Below are 18,768 nucleotides of genomic sequence, written 5' to 3' on the forward strand. Positions count from 1 at the left end.
CATATGTAATCTTAGTAGATGATAAGCTACTTTGTGTATACAATTGTAGATTAGAAAAGTTTAGAGTACTTAAATCTGTTAGAGTCGAACAGAAAGTCTTAAAATTTACAATGGTTAACGGTCTCCCCTTTGGGTCATGGAAGTGAGAATTTTTTTGAGGGGATGGAACTGCTTTTCAACATTATAACGTGCATTGTTCTTTGCGTGTTTATGTTCTTTATTAATTGAAGTCAATAAAATTTAAGAATCGAACCAATAATAATAGTTCGAACTGTCTAAATGGAAGTGCAAAAGGCATTTGTTTACAATAAAAAAAAAAGTTTAAAGGAGAAAAGAAAGTAGAACTATTCAAAAACAATGAAATAAATTTTCCTCATTTTCGGCTTACAGCGGATTATAAATGTTATCTCCTGATTAGTTATGAACTAATTTATCTTTGACGTAATTTGAAATATTCTTATTTATAACGAAGTTTGACTCTTTTTAAATCCATTTGGCTCCCATTACAGATGGATAAAATTAGGGATTAAAAGCTTACATCAATTCTAATATATTTTTACATCATTCGCAATTTTTATTTATCATAAAATAAACCGTATCCGATTTAAAAGGCAGCTTCACTATAAATAAGCAGCTTTGGACTGCATCATTAAAGATAAACTGAACTCGTAAAATCAATATTTTCTATATGCGTACAATGAAGACAAAAATCTCAGACTTGATCACAACAAGCTATAAGTGAAATAAATGGTTCTGAGCGTTGGGGTTCCTTCCATTGCGAATAGCAGGTCACATTGGAGTGTTCTTTACCGCTTGTAGGGCAGGTCACGTCTCTAAATAAAAAGACAAATACCAGTCTTACCTGAGCTGCAATAGCGAATGTAGTGATAGGCAGCTAAACAACAGAGATCACAATTGAATGGGCGTGTTATGTGCGTTTCAGATCTTGGTGATTTTCACAGTCGAATAGTTTCAGATGGGCTCTTACCTGTCCATTCTCATTTATCGTAAGCTGAGTATCTTTTCTGAGATAAATAGGAATTTATCAGCCAAAATTACTAAAAAAATTTATTTGATCTCATCAAAATTATTGCACACTGAGTCCCAACTCAAACTGCTGCTTATGCATGAGTTACCATGAGAGAACTCCCGCGATACATCCAAATAACAATTTAAAAATTAATGATTGCTTCTGGTTCTTCATATGAAAAGGAACTTCTCCTCTCCTCTCTTACCATATCTGTGGCATCATATATTCTTTTTTTTTGCTAGAGATCATAATTTTTCTGATGAAATACCCTTTATTTCATGGGAAACAAGAGCGAAGACAAGGTAAATATTGTTCTTCATTAAAACTAATTCATTCATTCAGAAGAGGTTGTTGTTGTTGTTTTTGTAGGGTTTTAGGAGCATCAGCGACTAGGTCCATATTGCTCCGTGTATATTTTCTGCAAAACTGCGTGCGTTGCTGAGATCACTTTTCTGTTTTCTGGACGAAAAACTCGAGTTTCCGTGAGAAAAAACCATGTTACCTTTGCCTGTGACCGATTAACTCAGGCACGTTGGCTATTAAAAATTCCTCCCCTCATCGGCGGGACTGGAACTGAGGTCTTTTCCACCCGGTGAGGGGAGGACGACAATCCTACTAAGTGTGCTTTTCCACGACGACCATTCAGAAGAATAAAACATTTGCGTAGAAACAAGTTTCTATGTAAACAACAAACAATTATTCACAAATCATTACAAATAATTATTTTCAAAATGAACTCATTGATTCTCAGAATGTAACTCTTTCCGTAGTACGATGTCTTATTGTTCTACAGCACTGTGTGGAAAAATTCGTAATTCGAATTCACTTGGAGAGGAAAGAAGTTTTAGGTGCTCTTTTCTTTCAAATGAGGGCCAAAAACTGGAGTTTTTCATCTCGTAAAACATTCAAACCGATTATGGAAAGCTTACCATTTGCAATATTTTAAAGAAGATAATGTGGAGAACCTACCATTTCCAGCTCAGAGCCTGGATTTGAACCATATGAACACCCTTAAGGATGGTTTGGAACAACTATTGAGACTAGAATAAAATGTCATACTTGAAGAAGAAAACTAGATACACGAGTTACGGAAGTAGACGAAGAAGATTCTGGACTTGTAGACATTGTCCCCCTCCCCACTCCCGAGAGGGTTGTTGACATCATTAAGTGCATGGAGACACACTCCATATTATTTTTTTAAACAGGAGTTTTTTGATTTCATAATGTATTTTGGAGGATAGCGTATATTCAATCGCTTTTATATAAAAAAAGTAAAGATTTGTACTCATCCAGGTGGAAAACAATTCTAAAAACAAAACAGAAATTGTATAAGACACTACTGTGCATTATTTTTGCAACTATGTACTTGACGTTCTTATTTAAATGCTAATTTCTCTTCTCAATTAGCTTTCCGAGAATAAAACGATGCAAAACAGAGTGTGGATTGGTCTAAATGCGTTGGGATTTGATGGAGCCTTTGAGTGGAGCGATAGATCAATGTTGGACTTCGTGAACTGGAACGAGAGCCAGCCGGACAATTATTTGTATCAAGAACGCTGCACCAGCATGTACATTCAATCAGGTAAAAATGCATAAAAATTCCGTTATGTGTTTATATTTTCTATAAATTAGTGAAAAATATATTGTTCAGCGGTAATATTGTCAGTGAAAATTATAACATTCTGCATGTATTTCTCCTTGAATTTATATTTGTTTTCAATAACATCTTTTTGTTTCAAATCGATAAATGTGCCTACTAATTCGCATTAATTATAGTGAACCCCCTATGGTGTTCACTATGATTAAGAAAGAGTACAGTGGGGCTATTACTTTCTCCTTTTGTAGACGCGTGGAAAATTCATTCCATGATTCTATTCCCGTCTGGCGGAGGAGGAATTTTTATGGGAATTTTTCGCACCGTGACGGAGTTAGTTAGTTTCGGGCAAGGGTTGATTTCTTTTTTCTTTTAAAAACTGTAGCTGATCAGTTCTAAGACTTATTAAGATTGTAATAAGAGTAAAAAGGAAAGCGAAGTTTCAGCCGATTTCTTTTTTACTTTTGCCCTTTTGATCTGTCACTTCCAATATATTAAGCCTGCAACATGCTGACTTTTGAAGTTGCCAAAAGTATAAAGACATATCATTAGTTGTATAAGTATAAAGACATATCATTAGTTGTATCAGTATAAGTTGCTGATATTTTTTGTAGTAACAAATTTTTAGTTTGAAAAAGTTGTAAAAAAGTTATTAAATCTTTGTTTCTTTTGAAAAGTCTAATGGTAGAAATCCTTTCCAATGCCAGTTACACTTTATAGTCTCTTGTTAAACTTGTTGACTATATCTTCTATCCTTTGCTTCTGTTTCTTTTGTATTCTAATGGTTCTGCTGCGACTTCATTTAAAGCCAGACTGACCTGCCTGAAACTCACTTTTTTCTCTAGCTTTTGGATTTCTAATATTGACAAATACCTTTCTATCATACCAAACACATCTCCCTCAACGTCTTTTTATTTTCATTCAGAAAGAGATCAGAAGCATTTTGGAACAATCCTGATACCGTGAAGTCTTCTTATCTTGGCTACATTTCTTTTCTTCATATCTGATCTCAAGATGCTACCCATGAGGGCTTCGTAATGTGGTGGATTTTCAATTCGTACAGAGTTTAGAACTGGAGATGAAGGACTACTATATTAAATGCAGGCACATTTTCTTCGCTGCATGCATTTTCTATAGATTGGTGTTTCTATAAACGTTGATCCTCTGAAGCAGCATCTGCAGTTCCTCAATGTTCAGCAAGGCAGAAAATATCCTCACACTGACGACTCAGTTTTTTTGTACAGATTTCAAGAAAAACCTGCAAAAGCCCTTAATAATAATTAGAAGGGTTATCAGCTATACAGAAGTGTAATAAAATTCAATTAAAATGGTCCACACAAAATAAAAACATAAAGTATACTTTTTCCATGACGTCCTGGCACTATTATTACAAAATTATTTCATGATTTCTCGTAATATTCGATAACAGAAAGCTCATACTTCGGTATACACAGGAATACTACAGCATTTACTAAAATGAACTTGATGATTTTTAGAGGATATTGGATTACCCTATAATTTTTGTGGTCGTTAATTCATTCTTCTGTCTTTCCTATGACAGAACTTCTATATTAGGAAAGATTTACAGATTTAGTAGGACAAAAAATGTATAAAAAGTAAAAAAAAAAAAAAAAAAAAAGACTTTTAAAAATACTTTCCCATTACACAAAAATTAATGATGGGAAGAATTTTTAGAAAATTACTTACGAGTAATTTTAATATTTACTTAATACTTATTTGCATATTATCTTGTTTGAATATCAATTTGTATATTTTTTGAGATATTTTAGAGCACGTAAACCAGCTCACGACTGCTTATAATTCTCATTTCTGCTATGAAAGAGATATCTTTAAATTTTTATCTCTCTCTCTCTCTCTCTCTCTCAGAATGATTTTGAACTGTGGAACTTTTTAAATATTATATTCAAAATGCAGAATTCATATTCATTTATTCATTCATTAGATTAAGCATAACGTTTAATACGTACTGCAAAATGAAACAAAGAACTAAAGTTTTTCGAAAAGAATTGTTATTTTTGTTTACTTCTACATTTTTATGTACAAATATTCAAATTTTGTTCCTGTGATGGAAGGAATATTCTGTAATTTCACTCATTTACAATTTCAATTTATAGGGACGTGGAACGATGACAACTGCAATATGCGGACATCAATTATATGCAAAAAACACAGCTCGTCTGCAATGGAGATAACGGCCCCACCTCCGACAGTTCCACTAACTGGATATTGTCCATCTCAATGGCACGCCTTTGGTAAGTAGAAAGTCAGCTGATTATTTTATTACTTGATATACACTGAGTGATCACTGAATTATGACCACCCCTATCAAAACTGAATGCGATCCGTTGACCACGTGAGGTACGAGAGTGCGAAGTTAGTCGACCTACGTAGCATAGATAAGGTGTCAGTGGTTCAGAAGGTAGTAAAATTCCGAGCGTGATGGGTAAAAGGAAGGATTTATCGGACTTTGATAAAGGACAGATTGTGGGAGCTCGACGAGCTGGTGCCTCGATTTCCCAAACGACTGAACTGGTGGGGTGTTCGAGAGCCGCCATAGTTAAAGTGTACCAGGACTGGCGTCAAAATGGTCAAACAACGACCCGACGGAAAAACTGCAAAAGTCAGCGAAAGGTAGATGTTAAAGATGAGCGCCGGGTCCGGCGACTCGTACAGGCGAACAGGCGCAGCACTGTTGAAGAATTCACTACCCAATACAACATGGGCCAACCCGGAACAATATTTAGCATGACCATGCGTCGCACGTATGGGCTATACCAGCAGATGACCCCCTATGGCATCCTCTCCTAACCAAGGTTCATCGACGTAAAATACTCGCCTGGTACAAAGAATATGAAAGTTGGACGTTAGAAGACTAGAAGAAGGTGTGCTGGTCAGATGAGTCACGTTATTTACTCCACACCGTGGATGGGCGTGTACAGATTTGGCGTCAACAACATGAGGCTCTTGATCCATCATGCATGGTATCAAAAGTGCAGGTCGGTGAAGATGGATGTATGGTGTTGGGCATGTTTCACTGGCAGGAACTTGGACCCCTGGTGCATGTGGCACCGTATCACTGGTCTCCGCTTTCGTCAACTGCTTGCTGACTGTTTACACCCCGCTATGTTACACTTTTTCCCGAATGGCAATGGTGTCTTCCAAGATGACAATGCGCCGAGCCATCGGGCACTTGTTGTGCAGATATGGTTTGAGGAACACAGTTCTGACTTCCAGCATATTTTTATTTCAATTTTATTAACAACAAGCTACACAACAGGTAACCATTAACAATGTATCTGAGAGCAGAATAATGAACACAATTGATAACAATAATATGAAATCCAACAGGAAGATAAACATTGATATAGATTTAAAAATTAAAATCAGAGAATAGAAAAATAATCAAATAATAATAATAATAAACTACAATAATTAAATGAGAGCTAGTCATTTTGCATTTGAAGAGAAGAGACAAACTTGTGGATGGAGTTCATCAGTGATTGGGAGTTGTCAAAGATGTCAGAGTCATTTGCTGATTTGCTGATTCTGTTCAGTGGACTGAACTTCATAAAGTCTGTGGTAGCAGAGTCAAGGCGAAACAGTGTAAGGTTCCTAACTTGCCTACAAGGAGCATTTAAGTTTATTTTACTAAGGATATCAAATGCTTTGTAAGTTCCAGTGATTATTTGGCTAGAAGGGGGGGGGGGGTGTCAGCAATAACTCTTCTAGTGCACAGAGGCCTCAGATGAAAGTAATCACACAGTGATTCATAGTACACTGTGTGATAAAATAGAGGATTACGGAACGTAAGATAATTGACAAAATTTTTTTTGTACTGCTTCAATTTTGTTAATTAAAGTTTTCTTGTGAGGATTCCAGATGGGTGAGCTGAATTCAAGGATTGTGAGAACTATAGTTTTATAAAGAATGGCAGCGTATCTGTAGTTTTTGAACTTGTAGGTATTCCGTTTGATAAATCCCAGTGTTTTGAATGCTTTGCTGGTGATTTTAAGGACATGGGCATCAAATTTAGCACTGCTGGAGAAGAGAATCCACAAGTCGTTAACTTGATCATACCTTTCGATGATCACAGAGTTAGTAGTGTACTATTTATTTATTAGTTGTGGAGGGAGATCTGCAGGATGAGAAAGAGATTACTTTGCATTTGATGGGTTAGCAGACAAGCCATTCAGAGAGAATTTACTGAGGGCGCATTGAAGCTGTTGAGAATCCGTTGTCTCCGTCACTGCTGAGTTATCTTAAGATCATCTACATAGAGAGCAACTTGAATAGTGGAGGTGCAGATGAAAGAAGGAAGATCATTTATTAAAACAATGAAAAGTAGGGGACCTAGGCCTTGAGGAACTCCACTTAGTGGTATAAAATGGTCTGAGTTCACTTGATTGATGATGACGCTCAAGGAACGATGCGTAATATAGCTGCGTAGCCATAAGAGCAAATGGTCACGGATACCATATAGCTTAAGTTTTTCCATAAGTTGTTCATGCGGGACTTTATAAAATGCCTTAGATATATCTGTGTAGACTGCATCAACTTGAAGGTGGTTATCAAGGACTTCAGAGGTGCATTGCCAGAAAGGAAGTAAATTTGTGACTACTGACTTGCCACTGCAGAAACCATGTTGATTCTGATCACTGAAAGGCCTAAAGAATTCGAAGAGATGTTTGTGTACATTTTTATCGCCTTTTTTGAAAATTGGAACTATATTGACCCGCTTAAAGTGCTTAGGATACTTCCCCTGCCTGAGAAACAAGTTGAAGATCCGCGACAGTCATTTTCCAAAATAAGCTAGGAATGTTATCCGGACCTCTAGTATAGTCATTTCTCGTGCTTTTTAATGCTGATTTTAAATCTTCATCTGTGATAAAGATGTTGATGAGAATATCATCTTTAACAGGTATGAAGTCAGGAAATGAAGCAGGTCTCAATGTATCGTTTGTTTGGATTCTGGAAAAGTGTTTGGCAAACTCTTGAGCAATACTAAATTCGTCCGATAAGATGATTCCATCTGCATTATGCAGTTGTAACTTTCTAATGGTTATATTCTTATGCTTCATGAAATTCCAGAATGGTTTAATATCTCTGTGAGTAAGTAGACTATCCTGAATTGATTCTGTATACATGTTGTAAGATTTTAATATAAGGGTTTTCACTTCTTTGCGGAGTTGGCTGAATATTTCGTAGTATCGGCTGTCACCTTTTTGCTTATACTTGTTTCTATAGAATTCTTTGGATTTAATTTTATGTATTAATTCGCTGTTATACCAGTGCGGGTAGGTAGAGCTTGCCGTCAGATGGGATTGAGGAACAATATCAGATATAACTGAGTGGACACAGTTGATCAGGTTATTGGTGAGCACGTCGATGTCATCAACAGCAACAAAGAGCTGCTTGTCCATATTGCTGAGAGCTAGATTAAGCAGAGGCCAGTCAGCCATTCTGAAATTGAATCGGGGAGAACGGGAGCTGCATTTGAGGTTATGAGAAGTGACAGCGATGTCAAAAGTAATTGGCAAATGATCCGAGTGGAATATAGGATTGTCTTTGCGAACCTCAATATCAGTAGAGGAGAATATTAGATTAAGGTAGGCAAATTCTCTGGTTGGAAAATTGCAAACTTGTTCAAGACCATAGCTGTGAAGCATATTAAAGAGAGTCCTAGTCTGCAGTGATGGAGAGGAAGATCCTAAATTGTCCAGTTTACAATTAAAGTCACCCAAAACCATTGCTATGTCAGCAGATTGAATTAGCGGGAAGATAAAAAAGAGTCCATCGAGTTTTCTAAGTACCGAAGGTCACTATTAGTTAAGGGAGGTGATAAATAAAGTAATATTAATAAAACTTTTAACTTTCCAAGATGGAGAAGGCAATATAATGATTCAATATTTGTGAAATTTGATGCAATTTCACAGAGTATGTGGTTAGAATGGATAATAGCTACTCCACCTCCACGAGATCCTCTGTCCTTTCTATGGATTGTATATTGCCCATCCATAATCTGATCATCAATGTCTGTGGAGAGCCAGGTTTCAGTGACTAGGTAAATGTCGTAAATATGTGAGCCTTGGATTGCTCTAAAGTAGTTTAGGTTGCTAACTATACTCCTGCAATTCTGAAGGTAAACACTGAACATTTGAGATCTGAGGATTCTATGATGAGAGGAGAGTGTAGTATGTGCAGATAGCAGTGCTACTGATTGCTATGCATGTAGAGAAGAGATTTTGGACTCCTTTGGAGGTCTGTCTGTGAAGCGTTTTACTAGAGCCCCTGATAAGAGGGATCTTAGATTCAGCACTTTTTCCGTTTGTGATGGAAGGCATGTTATTATAAAAGATGAGTAGGCGGGACATCGTGTCTTCAGAGAACGGACATCCACACCGAAACCATATTCTTCTTTAATTAAGTTGATAAGATCTTAAGATTTAGTGGTGGGTCCAAGCCTAGAAATAAAAATTCCGTCTTTAGTGGGAATAATTGTGATATTGTACTTTTGTTTGCGTAATTGAGATTTATCTGCGTTAGTTACATTCTGAGTTTGGTCCATTTTGGCTGGAAGTTTGGAGAAAGTAGCTTGAGATATAGAGCCATTAGCATTTTCTGAGGGTTTGTTCTGTTTTGATCTTTGGTGTGGCATTTGAGACTGGCAATCAGAAGCAGATTTACTCACTGTGGCTTCAGCCCTATAGACAGGTTTGATGACCTCATTAGATGTGGCAGCAGTTATTTTTGCATATGTTGCCTTAACTGATGTTGAAGAGGATTCCCCTTGGTGACTCGGAGCTTGTAAAGTAGAGGTACAAGCAGAAGTATTCCGCAGAGGAGAGCAGGTGGTGAGAGCGGTTCGATTTACATCAGAAGAATAATCTGACGTAAATTGCTCTGTTGAATGACTTGAATCATGAATGTTAACTGGCTTTGGCAGATTAATATTTGCAGCAGTAGGAGTATTGAGGCCGTTGGAAGATGGTCTGGTCTCAATACTAAGGGTATCGTCAGGTAATGGAGAATTCTTGGAATAAACATTAGTTTCAAGAGTAGTTTCAGAGTTTGCAGCAGTAGGAGTATTGAGGTCCGTGGAAAATGAAGACCCAGTCTCAATACTAAGGGTAATGTTGAATCGTCTGGTAATGCTGAATTCTTGTTCACTTCGATTGGCCTCCGAACTCCACCGATGTCAATCCCATAGAGCACTTGTTGGACACTATGGAAAGGCATATCAGACGTCTGGATGCACCAATCACCTCCATATCTGCATTGCTGACCGCATTACACACAGCTTGGTTGGCCATACCTCCCGAACGCTTCCGACATCTTGTGGAATCAATGCCACGTCGGGTAGCTGCTGTACTCAAGGTAAAAGGAGGACCTACGAAGTATTAGGTAGGTTTTCATAATTCAGTGATCACACAGTGTATAAGAGCCGGGTGAATATGATTATTATTGGACTTTCCTCATGATCTAACGCTATATATATAAGCTAAATTAAAATAGAATATTGCCAGTAGCATGGCAAACCAGTAGAGTGAAAATGAACTGAACCAAATAAAATAACAATAACAGGAAAACATGGGGGGGTGAAGAAGAAAAGGGTAGTGTTGAAGCAACGTTCCTAAAATAATTTAGAAATTAAGCAAATTAAAAGAAATTTAGCCTCGATGGTACCCATTTCCGAATTACGTGAAATCTCACTAAGGTGGAAACGTAAACTAACAACATTACATGACCAAATTAACTGAAAATTAATAAAATAAAATAGACTGACCATTATGTCCCATCTCGACAAATGACCGCGAGGCCAATAATAGTCAGGGAATCACTGTATTTCGAACGCTAAACAAATCCATGCAACGACGGAATGATACTAAGAGCAAACCGCCGCCGATGCAATAGATTTGCATAGCTGTGATCCTTATGCAGGGAAAAATAATAAAACAGAAAGCCTAGTACTCGCATGGCCAAACCACACCACTGACAAAACAATAGTTTAACTGAAAATATATAGAAACAATTAGACTATAGATGGCCGTACGAACGCAGCGTTAGCACATGACTATTATTGGCCTCGTGGTCCTCTGTCGAGATGGGGTATAATGGTGGAGTATAATATTTTATTTTATTAATTTTCAGCATATTTGGTCATGAAATGTTGTTAGTTTACGTGTCTATCTTAGTGAGATTTCACATAATTTGGAAACGGGTGCCATCGAGGGGGGGCGCTGCTAAATTTCTTTTAATTAGCTTAATTTCTAAATTATTTTAGGAATGTTGCTTCAACAGCTTGGTTGATCATACCTCCCGAACGCTTCCGACATCTTGCGGAATCAATGCCACGTCGGGTAGCTGCTGTACTCAAGGCAAAAGGAGGACCCTTTTCTTCTTCACCCCCCCACCATATTTTTCTGTTATTGTTATTTTATTTGGTTCAGTTCATTTTCACTCTACTGGTTTGCCATTCTACTGGCAATATTCTATTTTAATTTAGCTTATTATACGCAAAATGTAGTGGATTGTGCTTTTCTGCTGCCACCGCTGTAAGCTTTTCCTATTATTTTTCTTATTTATTTTAATATATAATTTTTATTTCTCTATTTAATTTTATCATATATATATATATATATATATATATATAGAGAGAGAGAGAGAGAGAGAGAGAGAGAGAGAGAGAGATTTATTATTATTTTTAATATTTTCATTATAGGAAATAAATGCTTTCTGGTAGTGGGAAAGGAGGATGAATTATTAAGTTGGGAAGATGCTGCTAAGAATTGTTCGACGTTAGGTGGCACTCTGGCATCAGTTCATAGTATGGAAGAGGAAAGTAGGTGTGGCAAATTTTAAATATCCTTAAAAACCTTCTTATCTTCATTGGATTAAGAAGTGCTTAAAGAATTAATACCATTAATATGTAAGGAAAATTATATTTCTGTATTATTTATTTATTTCGGAGGGTCGTCGAGTTTGTATATCTTCTGGAAAATTGAAAATAATTATAAGCACATCTTTTACTTGCTATCACATAGCAGCGTTTAAAGATGCAACCGCGAAACATTTCATAAGGATAATTATTGGATGTCAAAATCAGTGCTTTATACAATTGCATGTTATCTTAATTTGCCGTTCATTGCTATTGGAACGGTAGAATTTCATTATACAATAGAACTTTCCTTAATTTGTTTGAATGGATTATTCAATGCAATACTAATAGCAAATGGAGAATTCATTCGAATTTGTGATATCTTCTCGCTTCGTTCATCCATCGAATGAAAATTCTATTCAGTAGCTGGATCAAAGCCCTTGCAGATAGCCCAGTGGTATAACGTAATTATCCTCTTTGATACCGTGTGGAAAAGGCTGAATTCAATTCCCTCGCCAACAGAAGGAGCATCACGTTCTTGGTTCACATGGTGGGGCGGGGTAGTTGTTCCTAGCGAAGGTCGTACTTTTCTCCCAGAAACTCCTGCAAAACAGAATATGTCCATAGAATGTACAAAATTTGCAAATGCGTCCCTTTAAAAATGAGTGGATGTCCCAGAGACAAATTGAAGCATTATAATCGTGGTGAACACTGACGCCTCATGACCTACGCCGCATACAATGGATGTCGCTTCTTCCACTGGGGAAATCCTCAATCTTTTTAAATACCCGAATAAGGGAGAAAGTTACAGCGGTTTTGATCCGGGGGAAGGGAAGGGAACATTCCTTGAGCGCAAACAGTTGGAAATATTGTAAAAGACCCCCTCTATCGGGCGTTTTACGCGAGAATTGACGCATCTCATTTTTAATCTGTGGTTTGTAACAATTTTTCTAGTTTATATTGAAATATTCATCATAAATAACAGTTCTCGAAGTGAAAAGAGGTCCGAATATACCAATCCTCGCTAATGTTGGTTTAATGTATTCACGAAAGCCCAGGGTGGCTCTTTGAACACGGCCATAAATTTTTTACTGGCGACTTAACAATTAGTGTCATTATTTTCTTATTTATTCGTGCTAAGTAGGAAAAGTGGGCTGCTCAAGTTTCTTGTGTGACTTCAATTCTTATTTTCACGGGTGGTTTAATGGTAGGAAAGCAGTGTGAAGAGTTTCGAGTCTAAATCTCGAGTCGTGTTTGTTTATATCTATTCAGACGAGCAATACGTGGAGTTATGTGATATACAGCTTGAATATCCTTTCTGCGGACATCGACCATGTTTTAATTTTTCGAAGTATCTCTAGATAGCGCTCTAATAAAATTGAAAATCAGTACAAAATTTGTATATTTGTTTGCATAGAGGTGCACATTTTTTTTGCGAAAATAATATACTATATTTTAATTATGTAATTTTGTTTTTACTTCGACATGGTGCCCTTCTTCGACTAAGATGCCCTTATGAATATCAAATCATTATGCTTGGGTTGTTACGAACACTTGATCGTATTTCTATAGATAGAGAAGGTTTAATAAAAGTTTCCTGCTTTCTTTTTTAGTCAATCGAATACTTTTTAAAGTGCAAATATTTAAATAATGATTCTGTAAAATTATCCAAATTGTGGGTTTCCTTCGTTCTGATTTTCACATTTATTCTTACAGTTTCATTTTATTTTGATAGATTTTCTGAGCAGACTGATGCTAGAATACCAAAGGAACGCATGGATTGGTCTCCATAACATCGTTGTTGACACTGAATATTTTTGGGCAGATAATTCACCCTTAGACTTCGTGAACTGGGCTCCGAATCAGCCATCACGTTCTTATGAAGAAATACAGGTGAGAGAACTGGTAAATAGGGATAAACAGACATGTTTACTGATTTATGTTTAGGAGCTTAGATCTGAAACGTATCGAAGCATGCGTAATATACATGAATATGTTATTCAGTAGTGCAGTTTACATAAGCAAATAAATTGATCTTTATTCTTCCTAAACTCCAAGTTTCACACTAAGCATTTATCACAACAGAATTTCAACTTGATTCATCAGTTAAGTTGAAGTTGTCCATGATCTTCCAAACCTAAGAAATATCTTTCACAAGGTTCTTTCTTTCGGAATGAAAGAAACTTTTCATGAGTTTTTCTAACACTACGGCCACCCTAGTGTATCAGGAGCTGAGTTTTCATTAGTTTTATTTATTTATATATAAAATCTTAAATTTAAAGTCATATTGAATAATTATTTTTGATATTTTCTAATTATTAAATAAATATTTAATAAATAAAAAATTCTCTTGATGTTCTAATTTTTTAAACTCGCAAAATTAGTAAACCGACTACAGAATACACGCAATTTTCAGGAATTATACTCGTGCCTGGTGGCCTAAGTTTCCTCGGTACAAATTCTAAACAGAAAAGCGGTGAGCTTCTTCAATCACTTTCAGCACGCTGATTGGTGCATTAATGATTGGAAATACCGCTTTAAATGAAATGAGCGTCAATTATTTACATGTGTATATATTTTTGTTATTTGTATTCTTTGTGTGCAATCAGTTCTGGAACAAGTTGTAATTAAAAAAATACATTTTCAGGTTTAAAATCAAAACAGAAATATCCGTTAATGTTAGGACTTCCTTTAAGACACTTTATTTACTCATAAATGCTGGTTTTCTTCATTTTACCACGATTACACAATTTTAGATTCTCTAGGATTGTGATAATGAGTCGTTAAAAATATTGTCAATTGCTAGTATGTCAGTCAGCTACAGAGTGAAATAGGACATAAAAGTTCCTCTCATCATTGATGGGATTCGAATTCGAGCTTTATTATAGCCGTTGTAGGGAGGCCGGTGATTATAACTACTGTGGACACTACTTAATGACAGAGATAACGGAAGTATTTGATTGAATTTATTTTCACATTATGGCGAGTTAGTTGGTCTCCAGAGAGGGTTGCATGGATTTTAGCCCCCTAAAAGCAGTTTTTCACCCCATAATACAAACAGCAACGGCCCTTTTCAATACATTCCGTTTATAGACACAATGTACTAACGTCTCATGACATTGGATACCTCGGAACGTACGATAAAACAGCTCAATCCAACATAATGATCAGCTGTCGAAAGATATTTTTGACAAAATTATGAAGGATTTTAGATAGAAATGCGAAGCTTAAGATGGCCAAGTAGTAGAGTAAAAATTAAAATTAGTTGTTGTTGTTATAGTAGGACTTTAGGAGCATTAGCGACTAAGGTCATATTGCTCCGTATATATTGTCTGTAAATATGTGTTCTGTGGTCGATTTTCTGTTTTTCTGGACGAAACACCCAAATTTCCAGGAGAAAAACCCATGCCACGAGACCGATTAACTCAGCCACGTTGTGAAAAAGCCCATAAAAATTCCTCACGTCATCGAGGGGACTGGAACTCTGGTCTTTTCTGCCCTGTTTGGGGAGCACGGCGATTCTATCCACTTGCTACTCACGAGGGCATTAAAAGCAGAAGTAGTGAAGCTGGAAATAGCCCAAACATGTAAAATAAAGACCAAGCGATTAAATTTCAAAACTTTGAATTTCGATAAAAAATAACAAGAGCAGGATAAAACTGAAACAAGTAGGTCTTGATTAAGGTCATCTTCCTTAGTTTTAAGGAAGAAGTCTGTAAGAGCACACTGAGAGCAAAGGAAGATACCCCTTTTCCTCCACTTTTTCCTTAGAACAAAGGAAGATATTCTTGATCAAGACTAGTATTCCAAGTCCAGAATGAGTTACTCCATTTTTGAAGAAGAAGAAAGGAAATGCCTTTCAAAACATCGAAATGAATCAAGTACCAGTTACTCAGAATAAAAAGGGTCTCTTCAGAAGTTGTACCTAATATCTTATAAACCGAAAGTTCTCGTATGAAGATGCAGAAGTACAGAGATTAATTAGATATCGAAGATCCTCTCGCTGAAGGCTCCGGATTTTCTCAATCACTACAGGAAAAGCAGTTCTTTTTTGAATGAGGAAGAAAATATTAACAGTGTACAGTGGTGGAAAAAAAGTTGAGGTCATCACTACAATTTTCCTAATTTTTTCCTTAATATCCTTCATTTCATTTATCATTATTGAAAACCCTGCTGGTTTCCTAGAAATTATTCACTCTGACTGCATCCACAACTGAAATTGGCTATGCCAAAAAGCAGAAGTCTAATCAAAAGCTTTAATCTTTCTGATTAAAGTCTGAATTTCTTGTAAACAGTTTTAAAATATTTTCACTTTCATTTTAGGGACAGTGCGTGGAGATATTGTTTAATAATTTTCGTCTTGGGAAATGGAATGATGCTCCTTGTACAGAAAAAAAAGCTTTCGTCTGCCAAGGTTATAAAGGTAAGCAAGCCAAGCCACCAAATAAAGATGATTCTTTTCTCTATATAACTAATAAATTCAGTAATTAATTCAAGGAAAAGGAGAAGGGTTATATGAATAAAACTGAATCGCCGCCGCAGGTATTAATAAAACTATAGAAACAGAATAATTGACTTTAGTTTGAGAACAAGGATTCAGTTAGTGCAGTTCCATTTAAACAGTGAGGTTTGGTTATCCTTGCGATTTTATAATAATTTCTAATGAATCTCCTTACTGATAAATTACTAGATAATGCCTTCTTCGCACATATTAAAGTGGTGCGATACCGAAGGAAAATAATTGTCAATCAACTGATATTTTTTAGTTGAAAGGTGGTGTTCCGCGTCTATGAACTAAAAGACGAAATGAAAATTTTCTTTCATTCAAAAGAAAAGAATAATTTTTATGAATTCCTAAATAATGAGCTGTGGCGCGAGGCTACCTTATCAAGGAAATAGCCGCCCATTTGAACGTGAATACCAGTATGCAAGGACGCAATGATAACATCCTTGCTTCTACAGACACACTATTAGCATTTAAGAAAAGAACTGTTGATTCGGCTGAACAGAGCAGGAAGGGGAAATCTTGTTATGTTTCTACTAATACGTGAAACCAATAAAAAGGATATCGCTGCTGATTTAAAGGATGTCGTAACTGATCTCTTAGAAGCATTGGAAAACAACATTGAAAATACTTTCCATTGCTAAATATTGAGAGTTTTTACTCGGAACGAAACCCCTTTATGTCCGTCTCATCTGGCTTAGGGTACGTAGTGACTAAAGCAAAACATTAATCACCAATTTCATGTGATCGAAGTCTTAAAATGAAACCATACTGAAGTCCCTCTAGATGCATTCTGAATTTCAATCAAAGATGAGTTTTCTGAAATTTTAAATCGTGCCTTGAAAATTTTATTGCAGTTTCAACTACTTATCATTGTGAGTTGGGATTCTCGACCTTTACAAACATTAAATCCAATAAAAGAGTTGTTGTTGTATGGTTTTTAGGAGCATTAGCGACTGAGGCCATATTGCTCTGTACATATTGTCTGTAAATTCGGTATGTTCTGAGGTCGATTTTCTGTTGGCTGGACGAAAAACCCGAGTTTCCTGGAGAAAAAACCATACTACTCTTGCCTGAGACCGACTAACTCAGCCACGTTGTGAAAAAGACCCATAAAAATCCTTTCGTTATCGACCCGATTCGAGCTCAGGTCTTTTCCCCCCGGTGTGGTAGGACGGCGATCCTACCACCTGTGCTACCCACAAGGGCCCAATAAAAGGCCCAATAAATAAATACTGATGTGCGTTGAAGACAATGACAGTACGTTTGTCTGAAATACTCCCTATCATACAGTAAATTGCTCAAAAGCATCAAGCTCAGGTGTCTCATTAAAATATATCATTAAAAACTTCAAATTTGTATATTTGACAACTAAATAAAAAAATTTTGGCTTGGCTTCATTAAAATATATCTATCTCTAATGACTGAATATACAAAAATACACAGCAAAACTTCAGGAATGGGTTCCTCATATGTAGACAATAAAAATATTTTATATCAACATAGTTCCGGAAATGCTTGGTTCCCAAGTTATTAACCGGAATGTCTTATCTCCCGCAGGTGATTTCCTTCATCACAAGGTACTGACAGAATCTGGTAGTTTTCCATTCCGACCATGTACTCAAATCAGGAGCAAGCGGATATGCACTTTATGTACAGTTTGGCGGACGGCAATGCTCTGGAGGCTCGTCGTTTTACCACGAAAGGTTCCCAGAACGAAGATGTCCAGACAGGAAAACGTTTGAAGGTATCCATCGCCACCTTTGTGAACATGGGACCTTTACACCTCGTGCTGCCGACAGAGGACGACCAAGATCTACGACTCCTGAAGTAGTGGGTGGACCAACTGCCTGGCCTCCACGCTCACTGATTTAAACCCACTCGATTTCTTCTTGTGGGGCCATTTAAAGCCATTGGTGTATTCGACTCCGGTAGCTGATGTGGAAACTCTCCGCAATCGAATTGTGGCAGGTTGTGAGACAATACGAAACATGCCAGGAATTTGGCATCGTCTTCGCGAGTCCATGAGGCGTCGATGTGAGGCCTGTATTCAGGCAGAAGGTGGACATTTTGAACAATTATTATAAAGTGATGTGAATAGTTAAGTGTCATAGACGGACCTTAAAAAAACTCGGAAACCAAGCATTTCCGGAATTGTGTTGATATAAAATATTTTTATTGTCTACATATAAGGAACTCATTCTTGAAGTTATGCCGTGTATTTTTGAGACACCCGTATAGTATTTTCCTAGTTATAACTTATAACTACCCCATAATTATATTTGATAAAGTTCCGAAAAATTCACATTATTTTTAAAGTGTGCTACCCACGAGGCCAAAAAGGTTGAGAACCATTGATTTAGGGTATGACGAAGACAACAGAGAAATCGCTGCCGTAGTTGCAGCAGTCACCCAAATTCCCTCGTCCTTCAGCAGAAAGTAGTGTTAACCTAAGACGTCTTTGGACGTAATGGTTCAGGGCCGATTCCATCTCTAGAACGCTTACATCATCCACCTCACAATCAAGGTGATCAAAGGTTATGAGGCATTAATGCATTATTACGGTGAATTCTATAGTTTAGTTGCTTGCTTGCGTTGAGCACAGGCAAACAGATGATGCAGTACTTATTGTAAGACCGAAATGGGCCGGTAGTTCTGCGATCGGACCTCTAGTAGCCTATGGAAATTGATCCTAGGAGGTTGTAAGGTTAACATTGCATAGGTCATGCCTGATGACAAGATTC

General features: G+C 36.7%; 1 protein-coding gene across 2 annotated transcripts in view; it reads left to right on the top strand.

Moving 5' to 3' along the window:
• The window catches only part of LOC150089768 (macrophage mannose receptor 1-like), a 121,590-nt gene that overhangs the window by 79,053 nt on the left and 23,769 nt on the right, over positions 1 to 18,768 (top strand). For both annotated transcript variants that reach the window (XM_090389646.1, XM_090389647.1), the window contains exons 12-16: positions 2,438 to 2,612; positions 4,760 to 4,897; positions 11,365 to 11,484; positions 13,256 to 13,413; positions 15,844 to 15,943. In XM_090389646.1, coding sequence (XP_090245772.1) covers positions 2,438 to 2,612; positions 4,760 to 4,897; positions 11,365 to 11,484; positions 13,256 to 13,413; positions 15,844 to 15,943 — 691 coding nt within the window. The remainder of the gene's footprint in view (positions 1 to 2,437; positions 2,613 to 4,759; positions 4,898 to 11,364; positions 11,485 to 13,255; positions 13,414 to 15,843; positions 15,944 to 18,768) is intronic.

The sequence above is a fragment of the Mastigoproctus giganteus genome, chromosome 2 (assembly GCF_048544385.1).
Source record: "Mastigoproctus giganteus isolate SK-2022 chromosome 2, ASM4854438v1, whole genome shotgun sequence".
Lineage (NCBI taxonomy): Eukaryota > Metazoa > Arthropoda > Arachnida > Uropygi > Thelyphonidae > Mastigoproctus > Mastigoproctus giganteus.